At 43.4% G+C, this 25,250-nt stretch overlaps 1 protein-coding gene across 2 annotated transcripts in view; it reads right to left on the reverse strand.

Moving 5' to 3' along the window:
• Positions 1 to 25,250, reverse strand: part of LOC148018463 (thylakoid lumenal protein (Mog1/PsbP/DUF1795-like photosystem II reaction center PsbP family protein)) — a 136,777-nt gene that overhangs the window by 30,098 nt on the left and 81,429 nt on the right. The window contains exons 3-5 of one of the 2 annotated variants that reach the window (XM_087662176.1): positions 16,574 to 16,685; positions 12,183 to 12,410; positions 11,874 to 12,045 (exon numbers count right to left, since the gene is read on the reverse strand). In XM_087662176.1, the coding sequence (XP_087518302.1) occupies positions 11,981 to 12,045; positions 12,183 to 12,410; positions 16,574 to 16,685 (405 nt within the window). In that variant the 3' untranslated portion in view covers positions 11,874 to 11,980. Of the gene's footprint in view, positions 1 to 11,873; positions 12,046 to 12,182; positions 12,411 to 16,573; positions 16,686 to 25,250 lie in introns of those variants that run through there. The other variant, XM_087662175.1, reaches the window with a different exon arrangement.

The raw sequence follows: 25,250 nt of genomic DNA on the forward strand, positions 1-25,250 counted from the left end.
AACTACCATGGAGTCCATCGACCATATGAGATTTCAGCTACGGGATACGATCTTATCCTTACGCATAGGGTAAGACTGAAAATGACCATGCAAGAAAGACGGAATCTCCACCATGGACTAACCATCCACAAATGGTAATTGGCATGAACTATACCCCACTTCCATTATTCATCTTTACTCCAGTGTTATGTATGAACACATCTATTCATGCTGATTCCTCTTTTTGTGGAGTGTCAGAAGATCCTCTTGATGAAGGGACTACCCATAATAATTTTTGGTCTGTGAACAATAAAGAAGATAGATATTTAATTGAAAGCAGAAATTGTAAGTATCCCTTCACTTCCTTTTCCTTCAAATGATTTTGTTTCTCATGGTCAAATAGTGCATCCACATCCTCATCACAATCATCTTTTCAATTTCATGCATTAATGGACAAAACTTAAAAGGAACTCGCTTTATTTCCCATTTCCACACCCATAACAAATCCTTTTGAGCTCCCACCCTCACATTCCGCTACACCTTCCTTTCAATCTCCATTGAGTGCATCACATGTTCCATCACACAGCACCTTGGGGGGTTCTACACACTTAAGCATAGCCTTTAGAACACCTCCTTCCCCCTATTCGGGCAGCATACTCGTGATGGAGGCTTAACCTCCCCCCCAGACACTTTTTGGGTATCCCTTTGGGAGTACATCCCAAACATATTGGAGTGTCCCCCTAGTTGATACCACAATTCATCTCCCTAGCCTTACCTAGTGGCTTAACTGGTCATTCTTCCATTTCCCGGCCAACATTGGGACAGGCTTCTCTCTCTCAGTGCCTCCACCTCCCCCATCGGCACCTTATGGAAATATCCATATTCTTGTGTCTCTGCATCAATTGGCACCATTGGGCACACAACCTATTTTTGCACACCACCCTCCTCCACCTTATCCACCTTCATATTCTACACCACCCATCTACCCCCCACCAGCTTCCCATTCATCCTTATTTGCCAAGCATGATTTTTCAAGCAAGACTCATTTTAATCGGTCGAATTTCACCACTTGGTCCAAGTTGATAAGGCATGTATTGGATTTCCAAGATTTGTAGGAACTTGTCCTCTGATAAAAACCTTAGCTTAATCCCAGCATCGTTGGTATCCATACGAGGTTTGTCGCTCTTGGAAAGGCAGAAATGCCATAGCCATTGTCGAGTTGATGCAAGGTCTCCTTCCTGAATTTCACTCACAACTCCAGCATTTTGACCTTGCCTCTAAGTGTTGGGCCCATCTTGTTGACTGCTATGTGGCGCAAGATCGGGCTCATCGCATTAACTTAGATCATGAGCTTCAAAACTTCACCATCACTAATCAGGATGACTTGAAAGTCAAGCTAGTTGAGTATCGGTATTTACCCCCCGCTGAGTTCTCAATCGGTGGGGTCCCTAAATTCCCTAAAGATCAGGTTACATTGTTCCTTAATAAGCTGCAGCAGAAATATTTCCATTTTGTATAGCAGGTGATCTCAGAGTCGTAGATGCCCACATTTTATGAATTTGAGTGTCAGCTTCTACATTACAATCCGCTATTTGATTAGTTTCATGGAACATCCTCTATAAGGGAGCCTTTTACATTACGATCCGCTATTGAATCAGTTTCATGGAACATTCTCCATAAAGGGGGCCTTTGTTGCATCTTCTCAGAAGGGGCAGCAAGGGGAGGGCAAGCAAACTCCACCTTCCAATCAACATCCAAATCCAAACCAAGTTAGTGAGTCACAAGGAACTTCCTAGTCAAAACTCAAATCTAGGTAGTAGAATGTACCAAAGAAAAATTGGTATTGTCAACATTGTCATCGGTATTGTCAACATTGTTAAAACATTGATCGCTTTGACGACGAGTGTCATTCAAAGGCTAAGGGCGATCCGCCCAAGACTCGTGTCTCGAGTCCATCTGGTGCAAGTACTTCTGCCCCCCTCCACAACCAAGACAACAGGCTAGACCCATTGCTTGCATGGTAGCTGGTTCTTCTAAAATGTTTATGTATCCTAATGTTGTAAGCTCAGTTATCCTCAAGCATGTGTTGCCTCTCTTGAGAACCAACTTGATGAGTCCCTTCTTGCTCGGAGTTGACCTCTCCTTCGAGTTCAGAGCTAGCACTATTTGAGCCCATTTTCTCTAGAGACATTTATACCCACAGATTGTGGGGCCTTCCTTCAATTCAGATCTCCATGATATTGACCGTGATTCCTTTCCACTCCCTACCTACACATCACTTCATCCTTGTAGGGCACACTCTAGTTTGTCTTCTCTTTTCTGTTGCACATTTCTCCTTTTACTTTCTTGCATTCTTAGTGTGTCTATCTTTTGGTAGTGGGAGTCCCATTCACATTTGTCCATAGCACTCACTTGCACTTAACATTGAAGTTGAGATTTGCATGTTTTATAATCTTATGTAGTTGTTTTTGCTTCCTTTTGCAAGTTGACATTTGCTTCTATAGGATCTACTGCCTAGCAAAGCCTTGAATCATTTCAACACTCCTTCCCTTGGTTCCATCTTCTGATGGCGCTTTTTTCACAAGGTTTGTCATTGCCTCTTTAGAGGTCATTTTGAGGCTATTCATTTCATAGGTTTTCAATTGAACATGTATCTCACTCTTCTTCTTTGGGTGCTACTACTTTTTTCCATTGACATTGATATTTTAGGGATAGAGGGGGTCCTTACTTTTCCCTCCACCGTCTGATGGTGAGAGGGATTGGTTTATGATTTTCCCTTCCACCTTGCGAAGGGCAACTTCTTCTCTTGATAGTGACAATGATGATGATTATAATTTTTTACTCTTAGACATTTATTTATTTTGTATTGTACATTATGGACATCTGTAACTTCATCCGCACTGTCAAGATGATATGATTGTAAAGGATGCTTAGACAAGTGAATAATTACCTTGTGAGGGTACTATCTAGGTGGCACTGTCGCATCATATTATATATGAGTATGAAAACTTGCATCTTCCTTTTTGTTCATGTAAACATGCATTTGTGCGCATTTATATCTTTTTAGTGGAGTTGTTGACTCCGGATCCACCACGCATTTATCCCTTTTTTGTCACCCTTGGAGTGGTCGAGTTCGGATCCACCATACTCGTGGCATTGCACATAGCGGTCTCCTAAGGTAGTTTTTCCCTAAGCTTGCATGCTAGCTTTGCTTATCTTGCTTGCTCTCACATCCGTTGTGCTTGTCTCTCCACATATTCTCCATATGATTGGTATACTCAAACCCTTAGGTAATCCCTAGGCAATTATCCTAGTAGTATATGGGATTGTTTTGCTTGTTTTTGAAGGTAGTTGGGCTATCCATCCTTATTTCTCGTACTTTGGGATGTAGTAACTCAATGGGAAATTAATGCTAAATCTTATGACAAACTAAAAAAAGCCCTCAAAACCAAAAAAAAATTATATTATTGATTCCATCCGTCTTTGCAGGACTTTGTAGACCCTTGCACAGCCGATGAGCATCCTTCGCCTTAATGCCCTGGTCTCTTTGGGATGATCACTTGGGATCCCTTAGTAAGATAACCATTGCCTTTATAGTCTTGGTAGGTCATTGGGTAGCCAACGTGTACCGTTTGCTTGATGCCCTGGCTGTTTTGGGATGGGATGCCTTGGGGTAATAGAAAAATTAACAAAAAGGGCTTATTTATCATGGCTCAATTTTGGGCCTCAGAGGGGGCGTTGAGCTAAAAATGCATTAGCTTGAGATAAACAACCCCAAAGCATGCTTAATTAATGAAGAAAGCTACTTCTTTTAAAAAGAAACGTGATCCTCAAGAGTTATTGTGTCCCACATGTAAAGCCCTAATTTGGGTGCCCAAAATATAAATAGGCATGCAACTCACCACTCTCCCTCCATCTCATTTTTGTAGGTTTCAAGTATTGTATCTCTGTTGCCCACACCCTATTTGTGGAGGATAGTACGGTCCAAGCTCCCCATTGCTGAATGCTACCATCTAGGGCATGATTCCAGTCTTTGACTCCACCTATGATCTGTCACCTGCAGCCCAAAGTTGTTACGTGCATCTATGAGCTATCACATGGTACCCTAGAGTTGTTGCCTACTATTTGATGCTTACGTTTGCTGTTGACATCATCATCTGGAGCTATCGCCATCAGTCTAATACTCACCATCATGCAAAATCTGTGTTTGCTGAGTTTCTCTCTCCTCCAGCTACTATCACCTTCTTTGTTGGTGTCGACATCCACCTACTTGGAGTTAGATCTTCTCTTTTGGGTGACGATTCATCCTTGCGTTCAGCTGCCCTAGAGGTCCTCCTCTCACCTACATCTGCATCATCATTTGGTGTTAGTTTTTCAAGCTCCATACATTTGCATTTTGGTTCATGGCCCCTCTCGTTCATTAGGCATCACACTTCCTACTAGTGCTCCCATCATCAGAGGCTGTTACGTTTGTGTTTTTAGTTTCTCACTCTTTGTTTACCTCTGGTATCACTCCCCAGCAGTTGGCATTAGTGTTCAGGCCTACGTTTGCGAACCTAGAGGCTCCTCACCCTTCGACGGCAATCTCCTTGCTCCAAGCATCACCGGTTATCATTCCTGTGTTGCGAATTCAAAGGCTCCTCTTTGACGGCAGTCTCCGTCCTCTAGGCAATACCTCATAATCCTTGCGTTTACAGTCTTAGAGACTTCTTCAGCAATCTTCCTGCTCCATGGAATCTTTCGTACTACGACATCGTTGTATCAGATTCACTTTATTATTTCAATCCACCACCTTGTTCATTTGAGTTTCCCTTCTCTTCTCACTATTTGCCGTACACATTGTTTCTCCCTGCAAATCCTATTGTCTCTTTGTTTGCTTACTCATTTCTTGACATAGTATCAGAGCCAGAGGCGCTCAATGAGCTACGAAGATCCTCTGTATCGAAAAAGGCAAAGACAGGTTGCAGGTTCAGCATTAACATTTGATTATCACTCTACTTCCGCTACGTCAAGGGGCTCTTACTCCATCCCTAGATCTATCTTCAATTACAACCCTTGGATTTTTAGCAGCGACTCTGTGACTAGGCCTTCCTTCCAACATGGTATTATAGAGCTAGTGGCTTCTCACCTGAGGTTGTGTTTTAGGTTCTACTGCTCATCTGGTATCCTAACTATCTTCACAGGGTCTCCTTTCAGGTGGCATTCTTGAATCACAAGGTGAATCTTCTTCTCTTCACCTCACTCCTCTTTTGTGCTTCTTTTTGGGCCTAAGAGAGGGTGTTAAGAAACCACATCATTTCATACAATTTTCTTCTTCAATCCCAGTTTTGATTTCAATTTTCAGCCCCAAAAAGGCTTTCTAGGGCCCTTTGAGAAAGTTGGAGCACCATTTCAGAGACTTTAGTGGGCAAGACTTGAGACTGTTCGTGCCTATATATACAACACCTCCAGTTCATTCTTTACCACACACCACTCCCTCTCACTTCTTTTGTGAGACCATCATCTCTCTCTACTCTCCTTCACCATCCCTATTACGAGATGCCAATCTTCTTCCTTCATAGGGCTGCGTTTATGGTAGCAAGCTTCACCTTCTTTATTAGCGTTAGCATCCACTTGCCTGGTGTTAGATCTTCTCTTTTAGGCGACAATCCATCCTTGTGTTTGGCTGCCTCGGAAGTCCTCCTCTCACCTAGCGTCTGTATCATCATCTAGCGTTAGCTTTTTAGGCTCCATACATTTGTGTTCTGGTTCTTGGCCCCTCCCCTTCATCAAGCATCACACTTGTCAAAAGACGACATACCAGCGAGACAATGGGTTTGCAGGGAGGAACATGGAGTGAACTCGGCAAACATGAAGAAGACAAGAGAAGAAAGAAGAAACTCTGATGAATAAAATGATAAAGTTCTGAATCATGGAGTGAATGTGAGACAAGGGAACAAGGGTGCCGTAGCACAAGGAAGATGATGAAGACAACCATGAACCATGAACCGCAATGTCCTCCTGAAGGGGTGTGAGGGCAATGGAGAGGTTGGAGAGAAGAGGTGATGGACTGAATGAATCAGCCGCGAAGAATGAGTGACAGGGGCAGCCTATAAATAGGCAAGTAACTATCTAGGGTGGTGCCCGGAGGGAGGGCGTCAGCTGTCTAGGATAGCGCCACACAATGGGTGTCTAGTCCCTTTTTGGGGATGTCCACTGTGAAACCCTAAACGCAAAACGTGAAACCCTAAATGCAAAACGTTAAACACAAAACTGCACGTGAAGGGTTTCTCAACAACACTTCTTATTGCCGCTTCCATCATCAAAGGCTACTACATTTGCATTTTTAGTTTCTGGCTCTTTCTTCATCTCTAGTGTTACTCCCCAGTAGCTGGCATCAGTCTTCAGGCCTACATTTGCAGACTTTGAGGCTCCCATCCTTTGACGACAATCTCCCTACTCCAGGCATCACCAGTTATCATCCTTGTATTGCGGATTCAAAGGCTCCTCTTCAATAGCAGTCTCTGTGCTCCAAGCTACATCTCATAGTCCTTGCATTTGTAGTCTTAGAGGCTTCTTTGGCAATCTTCTTGCCCGAGGGCATCATTCGTGCTACGGAGCTCTTGTATTAGATTCAGTTCCTTATTTCAATCCTTCATCATCTTATTCATTTAAGTTTCTCTTCTCTTCTTAGTGTTTGTTGTATACACTTTGTGTTTCTCCCTACAAACTCTAGTGTCTCTCTACATAACACCTTTCTTTGACATAATGATAGTGAATCTCAATGTGTTCCATGTGAGCATGAAACACAAGATTTCATACTATTGCTATAGCACTCTTAACTATAAGACAAAATGGATATAGGACCCTCCAATGAGATTTGTAGATTAGCCAACAATTTGCATAGCCATACACATTCAACTCTTGCTGGGAAAGCTGCCCTCATAGTTGTCAGGTACAAAAAGTACGACACGGTACGGTACGATAAAATATGGTACTAAATGGTACCTTAAGATTTTATAAGGTATGGTACGATATTAGTACGAAAAAAAATTAACTTCATTATTTTGAACTATAGATGATAGAACAGATGTTAAGAGTCTAAATAGCAATGCTATTGGAGTATATAAGATGAATACTTGAGGGTAACACGTCAAAACCTCTATGGCATATGCTGCATGCCCAACATGCGCTACGACTTACAAGTATAAACATAGGAGTGGATACATCATACATGAATGATCATACAAATAAGAGGCATGTATGCTTGAGAGAGAGAAGGTTGAGAGAGAGGGAGAGGCGAGAGAGAGAGAGAGAGAGAGAGAGAGAGAGAGAGAGAGATGAAATGACACGAGATGCTTTATTAACGTCTACAAGAGGCCAAAATAACTTGTGAGACCAACAGTTACCAAACAAACCACCAAAGGTTTTAGTAAAAGATTTATGAATTTTGTTATGGTTTTGTTTGGCATTGCTAAGGATAAAGTAGCTACCGACGGTACATTCACTAATTCGTGTACTCTCAGAAGGTACATTAGGCCAAGCTATCCTCTAGCCTAGTTTTATTAGCAATGTTTACTAATGCTTTGGGTTGGGTGATGCAAAATGAGCTGCGAACAAAGGTAAAATCAATAGGATTAAGCTACTTGATGATTCTCAAATGGTGCTGAATTTATTTATTGATGACACTAACATATTGTGAAAATGATGGGATATCAATTAGAAACGTTTGGAACTGCTTGAATACCTTATGTATGGCCTTTGGCTCTAGAATAAATCATAACAAAACATGTATGAGGAGTCTAATCAAGCTTCCACCCCCTTTCTTGGTTGATCTATTAAGGCTACAAAATCACCACCACCACAACAACAACAACAGTCAACAACCCAAACCACCATCAACAACAACAACCACGCAACAAAACAAAACAAAACAAAAAGTGCTTGTTTTTTTGTACGAATTCGTACAATATGGTATGAACCAGCTCGTACTACGTACGAGTGCAACTATGGCTGCCCTATACTTGGCCTCACAAGACAAGGTAGCCACTGCGTGTTGTTTCTTGCTAAGCCATGAAATGCACAAACAACCTTAAAAGAAAGTGTCCTATAGTAGATTGCAAAGTGTCTGAGTCACCAGCCCAATCCAAATTGTTGTAAGCTTGCAGTTGTAAATCTCCCTCTCAGCAAATAATAATGCATACGTCTGAGTACCTTTCAAATAGTGAAATATCTACTTAACAGCTTGCCAATGGATTGTCTGTGGACTGTTCATAAACATGCTCACCCAAGATACTGCAAACTGTAAGTCCGAGTGTGTGTTGCAAAGATAAATAAGATAGCCAACAACTTGGTTGTAAATTGCAACATCAAACATCTCACTACCATCATGCATGGACAGCTTCAGCCCTGACTCCATCGGAGTGCTTATTGGCTTACAATCTTGCATGTTGAACGTATGCAAAAGCTTATCCATATACTGTGACCGTGACATAATGATACCATGCTGATTTTGGGTGTAAGCCCCAAATTATAGTGTAAGCATCCCATATCTAATATAGCAAAAGCATGTTTCAAATCAGCCTTAAAATCTGCAATTTTATCCTCCCTAGGTCTGGTGAGCAGCATATCATCCACATAAAGAATGATAACCAACAAGGCCCCCCCTCCCCTTCATTCTTAATGTATAGAGTGGGAGCAATTGGACTATTTTTGAACCCAATGCTGGCCAAATAAGTATCAATTTTTGAATACCATGCATGAGGAACGTGTTTCAATCCATAAAGAACCTTATGCAACTTGCAAACCAAGTGCTCTTTTCCTTTCACCACAAACCCTAGAGGATATGAGATATATACATCCTCATGAAGGTCATCATTCAAGAATGTTGTCTTTATGTCCAAATGATGCACTTTCCAACCATAATGCACAGCCATAGCAATAACACACCTCACTGTACTCATGCGGGATGTAGAAACAAATATCTCCTCATAACCTGTCTTTCTTCTCGGCATAGCCTTTTGCTACTAGACGTGCCTTATACCTAGCTCTGGCTTTGGCACATGAACATAAGACTATGTATCCAAACACACAACAATAGTCAAACTTCAATTTCCTCTCATGCCAAGTTTCAAAAGGAGTGCTAGTTTTTAAGTGCCTTTGTAGGCGCAAGATTCAACACATGATTAGCACATTAAAGACCCTCAAGCCAAAATCTGTGGGGTAGCCCCTTACTTTTCCGCATACATCTACTATCTTCATGAGTATCTGATTCTTTTTTTCAACAATGCCATTCTGTAGAGGTGTCATCCTCATAGTGACTTGATGTGTGATGCCATTCTCAAGTAAGAATGTCTCAAATGTGCAAGACGTGTCCCCTTGATCCGTATGAAGTGTCTACACATTTAAACTTGTTTCAACCTCTAGCTTTGCAACCATGTGACCATAGTGGGCATCCCATAGCTTTGTACTCTACATAGTGGCCATGAGTGTGCTGATTGGCAGAGCATCATGAGATCTTCTCTTATATGTATCTAATAAGAAAAGGCCCTTATACAAGAGGCTTGACAATCAAAGAGCATAATCAAGCTCTTTGCCTTTGACAATGCACTTGTCATCCTTAAAGATGACTTGAAAACCTTGTTTATTGAATGCTGAAATTGACAATAGATTTTTAGTAATCCCAAGCATAACAATTCATCCACAAGCATGAGGTTTGATCCATCTACAGCAGTAATCAACATTGAACCGATGCCACAAACATCATAGCTAGAGTTATTTGCACATGTAGCTTGCTTCCCCGTAGGGGCTGAATGCATAGATGTAAATAAATAGTTCCTTGAACTGATGTGTCTAGATGTCCCATTGTCAAACTACCATGTATGCTGCTGAAAAAATGCAGAATCAGCCATGGAGGTGTAAACAATGCATAATCCTCCTCAACTAAATTGGCTATAGCATCATCATCTGAAGACTGAGCGGCTGATGTCTCCTGGACAACCAAACCAGAGTCTTTCTTCTCCTCCATAGCCAACCTTTTTCTACATTCTTCAATGTAATGGCCGGGCAAGATAAGACTCTGGAAGTGACTTTAAGGTGATGTTGATCATCTCATCATCAATCAGCACCTCATCAATGTTCAATAGCTGCTCTCAAATCTTGAATGTAAGTGAAGTGATTTGTCATAGCATCATCTTCATCTATGTGTGCATTGGCCAATTCTCTTCTCAAGTAAGAGATTTTAGCCTCATTGTGTGTTGCAAACATCTGCTCAAGATATCCCAAGCTGCCTTGGAGGCCTTCAATGATCGGATATGAGGTAAACTTGCCCTCTTGATTGAAAGAGCAATCAAAGATAAGGCATGTGCAACCTTAGCATCCCATTTCCTTTGTTTTTTTGTAGGGGAAACATGGGCAGCAATAGGGGCAGCTTACTGTTCTCTAGTCCCTCTTTGAGGTATCTTAGGTGCAAACCCTCCTGGTCAGGCTGAATCACCAGTCACAAAATCCCAATGACCCTTTGCAACAAACAGATTGTGCACCATGAAACTCCACAAGGAGTAGTTGGTGCCATCTAATTTGTCCTCTTGAGTGAGGACACCCAACATGTTTCTATGGTCACCATGACCTTGCTAAGCCATTGTTGCAATAAAGTGCACAAACTGCAGCTAAACACTTCCCAACTAAAGTGTAAAACGTACTCTCATGAGTATCGAGATCCCAACATGGGGTATAAATGCAAGTACCAAAACTGTCCAAGCTTGTCAAGTGCCTTGAAATGCATGCCAAGATCAGTACCAAATCTGCAATACAAAACAATTCACTGCTGTACCACTGCAGTTGCCTTGGAATTTGTGCCAAATACAAATTTCAGCAATTTAATGCTGCAAATCCCCAAATTTTCAGAAAATTTTGTGCAAAATCTGATCCAAACAGCAAATGAATGCTGTTGCTGCACCTCTTTACTGCTTTGGGATGTGTGCCAAGTAAAATCCCTGAATGTTCTAAACAAAATTCCAAGAAATTGAACAGATTTTATACTTACAGCCCAATGATTTGATGTAATGTTGCCTTGGGATGCTTGCTGGACCAAAAAATCGGAAACGCCCCAAATTTCTTGCACAAATGTCAAAGAAATTGCTCAATATTGGCAATTTTAGTGGAGATTCAGACACTGGATCTCAAATCGGGGAAAGCCCCATATTTCAGGGCATCCTCCTCAGGGAGTGTGTTGATGGGTTCAACAACTCCAAGGTGATGGCAGCATAGTCGATAGAGTAGGTGGTGCTGCTGCTGTTGTGGTGTGCAGGATGTACAAGCAGCATGCGGCACAATGCAGGCTGGGGCAGAAGGCAGCAATGCTATCTGAACAGGCAGCAGGTTTATTTACTCTAGAGCCTAGTGTCACTACTTTAATGTTCTAAGACACTAGGTGTACACACCTTACATTGACACTTTAATAAGTATCCACACCACACAAATTACATTGGGCACTGCCTAGAATTGGCAAATTCAAAAGATTAACAATAAATAGCAAACAGCACGGTACTCAGACACTTACAAAACATTAGACAGCATGATTGGCAAGAGTATGTGGAATGTTAACTGCTAACAAGGTATCAACAGGCAACTTGTTGGTACTCTTATGTAGATACCTATTGCATACCCATCGATGCACTCAAGAACCACCTCTGAGATTCACAATTGGAAGGCATAAAATTCTGGTCCTGGTGTGCATCTATGTACAAAGTGTCTATATGCAAGTGCAACAGCTACTCCACCTTGACGGGCTCATAAGTTTTGGAAAGCATAATGTCAGGGCAGTATCCTTCCAATTTCTTTGCGACAGCTATTTTCATGATGCATAAAGGGATAAGAATAATCTCAGTCATTTTACGAAAAAAAAAAGAATAATCTCAGTCATGTACTTGGACACACTTTTCTTCCTTCTTGTGATAAGCACAGATTTCAGCACACCTTGCTCAAAATATGATTCTAAAATGTATTACTAGAACCAGATCTGTTAGCTTATGACCAACAGCCTTCCATTCAAAGCCTCCTCATTGCAAGCCCAGAACACCAATGCACCTTCAATTTCACAAATGAAAATTCTTCTAATATCATGAAAATCAAAAGAGGGAATTCATTGCCATACACCCTATGGCCCCTCCCTCCCCCCCCAAAAAAAGCAAAACAAAAAAAGTGGGTTAATAATATCAGCTTACCATTGCCACTGACAGTCATCAGGTAAAGTCTGTTTCCAGCAGCAGTTGCAGTGATAAGAACATGTGGTATCTTTAACTCATACAGGTAATATGTCCTTCCATCATGTTCAACAACTTCCATATCTTGTACCTGCCCTTCCACATTCTGACCAACTAATTCTGGTCCAAAAGCATCAATAACTTTCTCCGGTGGGCCAACTGCTTCAATTTTTGCATCATCCCCTAGATCTGATGTCAAAAGTTTTAGTTTTGTTTAAGTCAAAACTTTATACATTACTTGTTGCACGCCATATTATTCTAGCAGCCTAAAAGGAGGGATTTATTTTTCAAAACATACAATTGACCATGAAGAAAGCAATCTGGAAGTACAATTTGTACTTTTGAAAGTAATGCGTACATTAAAACCACTGTTATGGACAATATTCTTAGCCACCTATATGTAGGAAAAGTTTCAAACTACAACTACATGCTCTATAAAAGATTGGCTATAGAATGTAATTCTGGCAAATAAAACTTTGGCCATATCCTGTGGTGCTTCATCATTTAACCTAGAATATCCTAAGTACTGAAGAAAGTATTGATGACATCCTTGAACAATCAGCTGCACACACAGCACAATGTCTTAGATTCTGCGAAGTATTGAATTCTTGACCAAGGGTTGATGCTAGAAAGAGAATATTAAGTAAAATCCCTAGGTCAATATTCTCATGTAGCACATGGTGTATCCAAAGTGTTACACTTGTAATAACATACATATTCAAAGTGTTCAATATATCATCTTTGTGGCATTTGTTAGGATATATTTTCTGTGTGCCCTGTGTGGCTATGAATGTGCTGTGTGTGCTTGGAAAAACACTATCCCTGTAATAAGGGTCAAAAGCCTATGCAATAACATTTTATTATGTCCCATTTCCTAACTTTTTTTTCATGGAGACTGTTGAATTAATGAATAGAAATGTGTGCAAAATTCAGGCCAACCAAATATAGCCAAAGACAGCCAAAAAGCTGCTAGCCAAGAAAAGAAGGACAATGGCAGATGGACAATTGGAGTGAAATGGATAATCTCCATCCATGTACCAGCTACCTGATTATGGAAAACAGCAACAGAAACCATAAAACCCCCTCAATACAACCCTCTCTCTCTCATAATAATCCCTGCTGATATCATAGAAGCCACTTCCAATAATAAGCCTGTAATGACCAACATGACCATGAATTCCAGAGGTAGAGTCAAATATAAAAGCTGTTAAGCCTTTCTAGTATGCTAGATGTGCCAAAGTCTGATCGAATGCCAGAAATGAAACATATGAGAATGTTACAGCTAAAACATGTCAATCTGAGATATTCTTCTCAAGACCCATGCATGATTAGTAATTCTTTGGGATGTCCCTCAAGTCCAAACCTTGGAAATAAATTCCCAAATCTGTCTGGCAACCGGGCAAGAAACAAAACGATGAGATGCAGTTTCCGCACGTCAAAAGACACAATCACCACAACAATCTTGCATTGTCACCCTATGTGACTACAAGGGACACTTGCAACACGAACTCTTTGTACAAAAGTCCTGCCCTGATATGAGATCTGTGACTTCCTTTGGTCCAGGTCAGACAGACCCAAGGATTCCAGGGCCAAGGTGGTGTGGGCGACCATCATACAACATCGGTCAAAGGGAGGGCTTGGGATCATAGACCCATAGTATCATAGTATAGTCCTCTTGGGCAAGCTAGTTGTCCGCAGCCTCACCCCAGGAGGGCAGACCTAAAAGGTCCTATTGCAGGAGGGTCTTCAGGATTGTAGAGGCCGTCCCTGAGATGGATCTTCACGTCAGCCCACTTCACCCCTCCCCCCCAGATCACCTTTCATACGCAGCTTGCTCTGCGTGTGATAGGGCCTCCGTAAGGCCCTAATCCAGAGCCTCCCAAGCAGCCAAGATGAGATAGACCATCAGTCGGTGATCTGAAAACCCCGGGTCACAGATCGGGAAGGGGCACAGATTCGCGAGCACCCCCACATCCAATGGGCTGGGTGAGAGGCCGGGGTGAGAGGCCAACCCGGCTCGTACCATCAGGACATGGTGGGAGGTGCACAAGATGGTGGACGAGAAGGTGCTGCAGCGAGTATTAGGATGCCAAGAGGAGTGGAGTTGAGGAGAAGGGAGATAGACACAACAATACCTCAGGAGTGGCTTACTTCCCCAATACAAGAGCCAATAGAGCCTGGGGAGGTGTGGGCCGCTAGGTTCTCACCAACTGGTATCCCCCTACAGGTGGCAGGTATAGTGGGCGACGCTCCACCTGGGACTTTCTTCACTGTGCAAGAGGGGGGGCATCTAGCCCTTGAGACAGAGGGCGATAGGATGAGGGGATAGCTGTTCTTTCATGGAGGAGGATTCGGGTGATAGGCCTTCAGGGAAAGAGATGGCGGTTGCACCCTTATGTCTTCTAGAAAGAGCTTAGGGAGTGGCTCCTCTGGATCTAGGAGGGCATACCACTTGATGAGCTGGAGTGGAATCTAGGAGAGTGGCTATGGCCAAGCACTACGGTCACAAAGAAGCCACCGAGATTCTTAGAGTACACTGCTAAGATTGGCCAACACCTACTCATGCAAGAGAATATGGATTGGGCGCCGTCACATAGTAGGCACTGGGCGGAGCACACCATCATGGAGCCTTTCCGATGGACTTTATGGTGCCGCCTATGGGATAGCTGGAGGTCGAGGAGGGTATCGTATTTCTTATGGTTGGTGGCACATAGAGTCTTGGCGGTGGAAAGTTGGCTTGCCTAGATGCAGAAGGAGGGAGGTTGTAAGCGCTGCACACAGCAGCCTCTGGAAACCCCAAAGCATTGCCTTTGGTCGTGTGAGGCAGCGCAACTTGTGTGGAGAGGAGCATGCCGCATCCTTCACCGTTTAACACCCAACCGTTGATGTATCTCATGGGGAGCCTTCTGCTGGCAAGCAATCAACCAGGGCCGTCACCTTCTGTATGAGGCCGAGATGCAGGACACGATATTCATTATTGAGGGAGGGTCGTGCGCAGTGGTCGACTTGGAGGCTCTACCCATCCGCCAAGTACTGGATCCCACAGTAGTCCGCTCTCAGGTATGGGAGATCATAGGGAGTCTTACTAGTTGGCATATCTGGAAGGCACGGTGTCAGGAGGCTTTCAGCGAAGAGAGACTTTCAATACAGATGACCTTAGCATAGCTCTGGACCTCCATCATCCACTCCCTCCGCAGCCGATGGGATCAAGTGCAAGGCGAGTCTAGGGCGAGTCAGGAGCTCCGTTGTCATTTCATGTGCACTTGGGGTGGCCAAGACTTGTCCTTCATGATGCAGGCAGGCAACCCCAGATTGCAATACATCCCCCCTCCGTGGCTTCTTGCCCCCATCCCCCCCAAACCGCCTTGAGAGGCTTGTACACATGATGTATTTGTGACTTTGCATCAGCTTCAGCTAGTCTGTTGAGCATGAGCACTCCGTTGTAATCAGTTTTTTGAGTAATATAATCAGCCACATTTTACTTGCAAAAAAAAAAAAGCATGAGGACGTGCTTGCATCTACAAAATGACGGGCTACTAATTCTCTATTGCACCAAGCTTCTAAGAATTTGTGCACTTGGTTTTTCAGCAGGCAGGAAACTGCTAAATGATGACAAACAAACGACTTTCAATCATGATGAAATTTATTTTCAAAGTTCAAACACAATGCTCACTAGCTCAACAAGCACGCTGAACATATAGGCATGTCACATGTTTTTGTAAGGCATTTGTATTTAAGTATGCAAAAGACGAAGAAAGTTTTGTTGTGTATAAACTCTCAAACTTTAGTGTGTTGCAATATTCTTAAAAGCCAGTATATGTCTTTCCTTGTATTCACTTTGTCTACTGGGGGAGACACAGCAACCTTTATTCTTTTTAACCATTACTCAGCCCAGTTCACTAAGATTATACAGTCCAATCATCAACGTCAATTGATGCATGTTCTTAACAAGTCTTACTTGAAACTGTTTCCCTAATCTAAATGTGACTTGAAGATACAACCCATCTTTGAAGCGAGTGTAAATGAGCACTCCCATGATACCAGGATGAAGCCATGTCATGGCTCAGCTCATCCCTATGATCCAAAACCAGATCATGTCAAGCACTTTTCTGAACCAATCTTGAAGAAGCACTCGTTTACTTTTCAACCTGGCAAAGCATGCATGCTCTATACTACACAATCACAGAAAACTTCAAAAGCTATGGGCAATCATTCAGATATTGACTGTTAAGAAATAAGATGATACATCCAAATAGAGTAAAATTGGAGAAATATGGTACTGCTTCAACTGCAGATCACAACTTGATGAAAGCATATAAAACCAAAAAACCTCGAGAAGTTGTTATACATACCACTTGCAAATCTCAAGACCGGGGCCACAACAACACTAATGTTCCCTTCTTGTTTGCTTGAAAACCTTAAGTCAATTTCTGTGCCTCCAAGGTCAGCAATCGAAACAGGAACCTGAAGACAAAAAGGACTCATTCTGTTACTGACTGACATAAGAATTCAGAAACCACAAAAAAATCTGCATTGCCATCCTAATGACCTTCATATTGGACTTGGATTCACAGAACAATATTCAAGAATTCTGAGGTGGTTACATTACCCATTGAACACAGCACAAGAAAATATGTCAAACCATAACAGGGTTAATTCACATGCCAATCCAAGTCTCGACCAGTTTTCCACCAGTAACAAATTTCCTCTCGTATCCAAACGCCCAGTGGCATGTCAGATCCAAAGCCCAAACAGCATGTCAGCTTACTAGTTTGTTTGGGGATTTGATAGAGAAAGAGCTTTTTTAACTTTCACTTTGCATTTCAAAGTTTCATAACTTGTGGATTGATTCATACTGTGGGGAAGTTTTTGTGATGCTGAAACTAGCTGCCCACTGTCAATATTGTTTGGCTGAACAAGCAAGATCTCACCTTGACTAAGTAAACCCAGCAATCAACTTCATCTCACGGTTCACCTGAGCATTGGAATTGTTTTGCAGTATTCTTTTGAAATTAAAAATTAGAAAAGCCTTGTGCACTGTCAGAGTGTCAAACAACTAGCGACCATGCACATCTATTTGGCATTAACACTCCATCATCAAGCAAATGATTTCTTTTCCTTTGCATGCACATTAATCATTTTTATGACCATCTCATCCCTCAAGAAGAGTCCCAATTGCAATTTGAGTTGGGTAACCTTGTCCCATTCCCATGTTGGAGTCCCTCTCATGTTGACTAGGGATGCCAGTTCCTGTCCTAGTCTCCCATGGTTGCATTCCCTCCATGGATGGATCCATATAGTATGATCCGTCCAGGCAGAAATGCCCGGGAGAGGATGGCCTCTCTAAGGCTTTCTTCACTACCTTCTAAAAAGTGGTCAAGGACCCCCTATTGATGGCCTTTCAGGAGATTTTCACTTCAGGACAAATGCCGAGTCTATCGACAAGCCTTATCAGTCTTCTCCCCAAAGGGGGAGACTGGTTGGAGCTTTCCAAGTGGAGACCGATCACCTTATTGTCAGTGGCCTATAAGGCACTGGCAAAGATGATTAGTAGGCGACTATGCCCCTTGCTTCCAAACATCATCCATGACACACAGACAGGCTTTGTCCAGGATAGGAGCATCCTGGACAATGTATTCACCTTCTTTGAGGCAATAAATTGGGCCCAGTACACTGGGCAGAGACTGGCCATACTACTCTTCGATTTTGAGAAAGCCTATGACACGGTGGACTGGGATTTCCTAGAGGGCACCATGGTGAGGTTGGGTTTCCCCCAGGCTTGGATTTCCGGGGTCTCCGCACTTTACAGATCGGCCACCAACAGGGTTCTCATAGGAGGGAGGCGAGGGGAGGAGTTTCGGCTGGAGAGATCGGTCCGACAGGGCTGTCCCCTAGCCCCGTACCTATTCCTTCTCTTTGCAGACGCGATGCCTCACTTCCTCGGGTCACGTGTGAGCGGTTTACATGGCCTTCGACTTCTAGTAAGATAGGAGACCGAGTTGTTAGACTCAGAGTATGCAGATGATACAGCGCTCTACATAGAGGACGACGAGTTGATGCTGGAGAGAGTGAGGTTGGCTCTTGAGGTGTTTTGTTCTGCAGCAGGAGCAAAAATCAATTGGCAAAATTCAGTTGGTTTCCTCACAAACCTGAACTCTAGCACGGAGTGGGACATCCACCTGGGATTTAGATGGGTGAGCGGAGGATAGACCATTCAGTACCTAGGGTTCCAGGTGGGACTCGACATCACTCCCGCCCAGCAGTTCCTTCCAGTCCTCGATTCTATTCGGAGGAAGCTGACCTACTGGAGCACGGCTCGCCTCTCACTAGCCGGCCGAACCCTAGTAGTTAGCCATGTCCTCCTGGCGACGGCCTGGTACATCGCCTCGTGTTGGTGCTTCTCCTCCTACGTAATGCAGCTTCGCTGCCTAGTGCAGAATTTCCTTTGGTTCGGGTCAGATGGCTCCAGGGATTCAATGGCCAAGGTAGCGTGGGCGACCATTATACGACATCGGTCAAAGGGAGGGCTTGGGATCATAGACCCAGAGTACCAGAGTATGGCCCTCCTGGGCAAGCTAGTTGTCCGCGGCCTCACACCGGAAGACAGACCTGGCAGGTCCTATTGCACGAGGGTCTTCAGGACTGTAGACCGAGGCTTGGCGGGGAGTGGAGGCCGTCCCTGAGATGGATCTTCACGTCAGCCCAGATCACCCCCTCCCCCCCCCCCCCCCCAGATCACCCTTCCTACGCCGCTTGCTCCACGAGTGGCAGGGCCTCCGTAAGACCCTAATCCAAAGCCAGGCTGCCAGAAGAATATAGACCATCATCTGGTGATTTGGAACCCCCAGGTCTAGGACCGGGAAGGGGCACAGATTAGCGAGCGCCCCCACATCCAGCAAGCTGGTTGGGAGGCTAGCCCGGCTCGTACCATCAAGACATGGCGGGAGGTGTACAGGATGGCGGACGAGGAGGTACTGAAGCAAGTATTAGGCTGCCAGCAAGGAGTGGAGCTGAGGAGAAGGGAGATAGACGCAGCAATACCTCAGGAGTGGCTTGCTCCCCCAATCCGAGAACCAATAGAGCCCAGGGAGATATGGGCTGCTAGGTTTTCACCAGCAGGCATCCCCCTACAGGTGGCAAGAAAAGTGGGTGGCGCTTCACCAAGGACCTCTTTCATAGTGCAGGAGGGGGGGCGTCTGGCTCTTGACAGAGGGCAACAGGACGAGGGGATAGCTGTCCTTCCATGGAAGAGGATCCGAGTGATTGGCCTTCAAGGGAAGACATGGCGGTTGGATCCTTTGGTCTTTTGGCAGGAGCTCACAGAGTGGTGGCTCTAGATCTGGGAAGGAAGGCCACTTGATAAGCTGGAGTGGGATCCGGGAGAGTGGCTTTGGCCAGCCACTGCAGTCGCCAAGAAGCCACCAAGGTTCTTAGAGTACACCGCCAGGATCAACAGACACGTACTGATGCAGAAGAACATGGATTGGGCGCCATCACGTAGCAGGCACTGGGCGGAGCACAGCATCATGGAGCCGTTCTGAGGGACCTTGTGGCGCCGCCTATGGGACAGCTGGAGGCCGAGGAGGGTATCGTTTTTTTTTTTTGCTGGTGGCACATGGAGGCTTGGAGTGGGAAGCTAGCTTGCCCGGATGCAGAAGAAGGGAGTTTGTAAGTGCTACACACAACAAGCTATGAAAACCCCAAAGCAGTGCCTTTGGTCGTGTGAGGTGGCATAGCTCGTATGGAGAGAAGTATGCCGCATCCTGCGCCGCATAGCACCCAGCCTTGGATAAATCTCTTGGGGTGCTTTCTGCTGGCAGGCAGTCAGCCAGGGCCGTCAACTTCTGTATGAGACCGGGATGCAAGATACGTGTAAACGCCCCGAACAACGTAGTATGCTTAACAATTATGATATTCGCTTGTTTTTTAGACTTAATATAAAAGAGAATGAACACTTAAATCTGAAAATGAAAATTACTCACAAAATTACAACCATGAAAATGTAAAAGTAATGGAGATAAGATTGAGGGTTGAAGATGGGCAAACCCCCCCTCCCTTCCCCCCCCCCCCCCCGAAGGAATGTATTTCTGCTCAACCCAAGTCCCTTAGGGAAGAGCTCAGTTACAATCAACGTGAGAGTGAGGAGAAGTAATTCTCACTCTCACAAGATCATGCAAAGATGTACAAACACACATGCATTATCTATTATGCAATGATAAGAACTGATTTCTTTACAGTATGAGAGAAGAAAGAGGGGAAATCAGCCTTTCTCTATCGTTGATCAGCAGTACATGGATAGGGCTTGCTTCTTGTTGCTAAAATGGAAGAAAGAGCTCGAGAAGGAGGTGTTGTAATGAATTTACAGGCTTGTTGTCCTGTAAAACAGCAGTGATAGAAGAGGAAATATGGAGGAATTTGATAACGGAGAAGTGGGGGATGATGACGGGGATGAATGGGGCCAGTTTCTGGCTATCTGTGGGTGCTGTACATGAGTTTACAGCAAAGAAAAATGATGCATAGGAGGGAGGAGAACTAGTACAAAAGGGGAAAGTGGAGTAGCGCAAGACAAGTGTCCAGTCACATGCCATGAGATGTGACAAGTGGTGGGACACTTAAAAACTTGTGAGACAAGTGTCTTGACACTTTGTCTCTTCTCTATGGCCTTCCTTTTTGGGCTGACTACTGTCAAGAATAGAAACAACCAAATTTAGTAAGCACAGTCAAAGTATAGAATTTACTATTTTTAGAATAACATCCCTATTTTTAAGGACTGGCATTTTTAGGCTAATTTGAGGCTCCTAAAATTTAGGGACCTCCTAAAATTTGGGGATCTCCTAAAATTTAGGAACCCTCCCCCCCCCAATATGGGTGTCATATGAAAGCTTTTTCCATGTACATCGCAAAAACAGTATCAAAATCTTCATGTGACTTTCCTATGCAAAGAAATGTGCATTTCAAGCTTTCAGTCCACACATGCACATTGTACAAGCATTTCATGATCATGCCATCTTGTTGATTGTAACTATCTGTTCTGGCGGATCTAGCCCACACTTCAAGGCATCAATCCTTTCTGTGTGCGAGTCTAACCCTGATATGCGTGAGTTCTGGTCACAGGCGCCCAATCGGGCCATATAGGTGAAAGTGTGAACTATCTTTTCTCTAACCCACCGTGTGGGTCCACCATAACCTGTGACCACTCATCAGTGGCCAGCTCCAATGCACTTTTCTTTATATCTAATTAGTGCAAAAGAAACAAATTTTTAATAAATCATTATATAGACAAATTAGTGAAAAATGATACAAATTCTGTTTCTATAGAGTTGTGACAATAAGATATTCATTATTGAGGTAGAGTCGTGCGCAATGGTGGGTTTAGAGGCTCTGCCCATCCGCCAAGTACTGGACCCCACAGCAGACAACTCTGAGGTATGGGAAATCATAGGAAGTCTTACTGGTTGGCATATCTAAAAGGCACGGTGTCAGGTGGCTTTCGGCGGAGAGAGACTTTCAGTACAGGTGACCTTAGTAGAGCTCTAGACCTCCATCATCCACTCCCTTTAAGGCCGATGGGATCAAGTGCAGGGCGAGTCCAGGGCTCATCAAGAGCTCCAAGGTCATTTCATGCACACTTGGGGTGGCCAGGACCTGTTCTTCATGATACAGGCAAGCAACCCCAGATGGGGATACACCCCCCCCCCGCCCCCCCCCCCCTCCATGGCTTCTTGCCCCTATGTCCCCTAGACCGCCTTGAGAGGCTTGTATATATGATGTATCTGTGACTTTCACCAGCTCTAGCTTGATTTGTTGAGCATGAGCACTTCTTTGTATTCAGGGGTTTTTTCTGAAGTAATATAATAAGCCACACTTTATGTGCAAAAAAAAAAATTTGTATGATCCATCCAGTCTAGTTGGATATGTACGATCCATTCAGTTTTCGTCCAACTTTTTTTTTTTTTAAAGTTCATGTTCAAAGAAAAGTTGTTTTCCGCTCTACCCTTATCACAAGCTCCTCTACTTTTCTCTGTCCTCCATCCACTTCTCTCTAGACTCTACCTCTACATCATCTTCCTCTTATGTCTCATCCCCTATAGCTCTACTTCTATTTTCTCTTCCTTTACCTCCTCTTCTTTCCCTTCCCTTGCCTCTACCTATATCTCTATATTCTTTACTCCTCTTACAATGTCTAAGCCTCTTCATGAAGCCTTCCCATTATACACAGCTCACCTTAAGTCTTAGCCTTAAATTTCTTTTTGTATCTACTATCTACTACTTGTTGTACTTGCCACTTGACACTTGTGACTTCCTATACCGTGATCCATGAACCATGATTCATCATTGTAGCTAGCTTTTTCAAAATCCATCATGCATGTCTTCAATCTTATAAATAAAATTGGATCTTGGAAATCACTTGTGATTAGAGTCTTGGATTTACATTTTGTCTCAACCTCTCGTCATGTCCATGACTCATTGTTGAAAATTGAAGCAAAGACATTTGTGTTTCATAAACTATATTAGTATTGGACAGATAATACCTTCTGATACTTTATCTCATGGGTAGCCACTCTCATGTTAAAACAAGTAATATTTACTAGTCTTACCTTTAATTTTCTAAGTATTTTTTAATGACCATATGAAACACGGGATTTTATTCAAGATTTTTTCGTGTATGTTCTGTACTGTACTAAGTCCGTGGACTGGATGGATCGGACAGATCGTACCTAACTATCCTACTATCTCCATCCCCAAAACCTGTCCCATGTTACTATGTCTTCAGTGTGTTACCAAGAGTTTTCATCAGCCACATTTCATTTCACTACTGCAGCATTTGATGGCCAGCACTATCTCACTCATTGTATGGAAGCAAACAGAGCAATAGTTACCTATACTTCACAAGGTTTCACGACCCTTAGGAATAGGCTCACAACATGGTATGTCAGTTGGAGGACACCCTCACGAATGCTACACAGTTGGGCAAGTGAACTGAAGAGAAGCTGTCAATTTTTTTAGATGGACTTGAGCACCAGATTTGGAGCTGGATACTCAACAAAGAGCTCCCTTGAGCTAGCATAGAATTTTGAGATATGCAGCAATGGGGGAAAGCCCAAGCACTTGTCATCTAGTACCCCACAACAATCTAGTAGTTCTCAAGATACCATCCAGAGGTGCATGACCTTTGCCGCTACTTCTACTATAGCCAGTTTTGGTCAGAGATTTTCAAACCTGTTTGGGACCCGTAATAGTGAATATGTAATATCATTAAAGGCCACTCAACATTGGCATGGACTGCTTGCCATGGTCCAGTGAAGGCTTTCAGGAGGAAATACAGTCAATAGCTCAAAAGGTCATTAAATATTGCTCTCGAGGTTCATAGGACCACTTCTATTGGGACTTTGTGTTTGTGCCTCTCATTCACTGTCACATAATCCTAGGTATTAGGTAGTTTCTTGAATATCAACCTGCACCCATCTGGCCTCAGCATTCTTTGCTCATCACCCAGATCATGCATGGTAACCCAGAAACCCATTACACTAGGGCTGAAATGTCAAATGCATTTCCCAACTGAGATGTTTCAACCTGCAAATGGTTGGCCCTTGCACTCTAGAAATGTGTAGCTGATAGTTGAGCATATATTTTTAAATCTAATTCTCTAGCCATTTCTTCTCTCAAAAAAAATATATATTGAGTCATTTTACTGCCATTTCACTTACAATCAACCCAAGGGGGTGACCTTTCATACATGAAATGCATGGGAACTAAAATGTTCTGCAATTACCCTACCCAAGTATGCCAAACCAATGACCATCAATGAAGATAAAAGGCATCCCTAATTCAAATTTTACTCTTGATTTTCAATGGTGCTAAAGGTCTCAGTAATTTAACTTTGACCTCAAAGACGAAGGTGTGAAAAGGTGTTGCTTATGCACTTGCCAGTTGTATACATACATGGATGGCAATGGAAAGAGAGAGAGAATCTAAGAGATGGAGAAGCACTAGAATGCTGAGTCTGACTTGCATGCCCATTCAACCTGTCTGCAACAGCTGACTGATAGAGTCCACCAACTGTTGCACATATCCTCTGCAGCCGACTGCATACCTGCTGCTTGCAACTTCTATTTCTAATCGCACAGAAGTCCTGTGTACAACCACCCTCTCTTTTCTAGCCAAAAATCACTGCCTCCTCCCGTTCCTGCATCAATTATCTCTGGCATCTGATATCTCCTGCCCCATGATCCACCCCTGTGTTGTTTGCTGTGACAGCGGCCTGGCGAGATCTGCAGGGATTTCTGTGAGACAGACTGTTTAGCAGACCTTCAGCTTTGGTGGCCACTGTGTCTGAGATTAGCGTATCCTCCATCCACCAAGTAGCAATGGCCATGGGATCGGACTGTAAAGACAAGGAAGAAATGGCACATTGCACCCATTTGTAGCTAGTCGATTAAACGCAGCAAGAATGTTATAGATAATCTCATGCAGGGCTTTGATGGCCAGAACTCTCCAGCACCTGTAGTGTGCTCATATGCTCCAATCACTACCCAATCCAATGATTCTCAAGATATCAGTTGGAAGCATTTGTTGGAGTTTGCCAATACTTTGTTGAGTGAATAATAAGTATATTGAATATAATCACAATAATCTTCCGGACTATGATGAGGATGCATTAGATACTCATGAGGACACAAAGAAAGTGCTGCATTGTTTTTCTGCATTTTACAAGAGAGACGTTATACTCTTTTTCACGGCCACAATTCCTGTGGTCACCTAGCCAGTGGTTGCACTCTGTTCTAAAAGAGGATTGTGAGGGAGAGATTCTTATGGGTCCAAGAGGTTTTTATGAAGTCATGCTTGAATTGGCTAAGAAGGGAGATGATCTTTTGGGGAAGTTGCACTCTGTTTTGCAAGACGATTGTGAGGGAGAGCTTCTTATGGGTCAAGAGGTTTTTATGAAGTCATGTTTGAATCAGCTAAGAATGGAGATGATCTTTTGGGAAGTTGCCTCTATTTTTTATTTACAGTTGGTTCATGCTGTGC

The sequence above is a fragment of the Lygodium microphyllum genome, chromosome 21 (assembly GCF_053477565.2).
Source record: "Lygodium microphyllum isolate KBCC chromosome 21, Lygodium_microphyllum_v1.1.10, whole genome shotgun sequence".
NCBI classification, from domain to species: domain Eukaryota; kingdom Viridiplantae; phylum Streptophyta; class Polypodiopsida; order Schizaeales; family Lygodiaceae; genus Lygodium; species Lygodium microphyllum.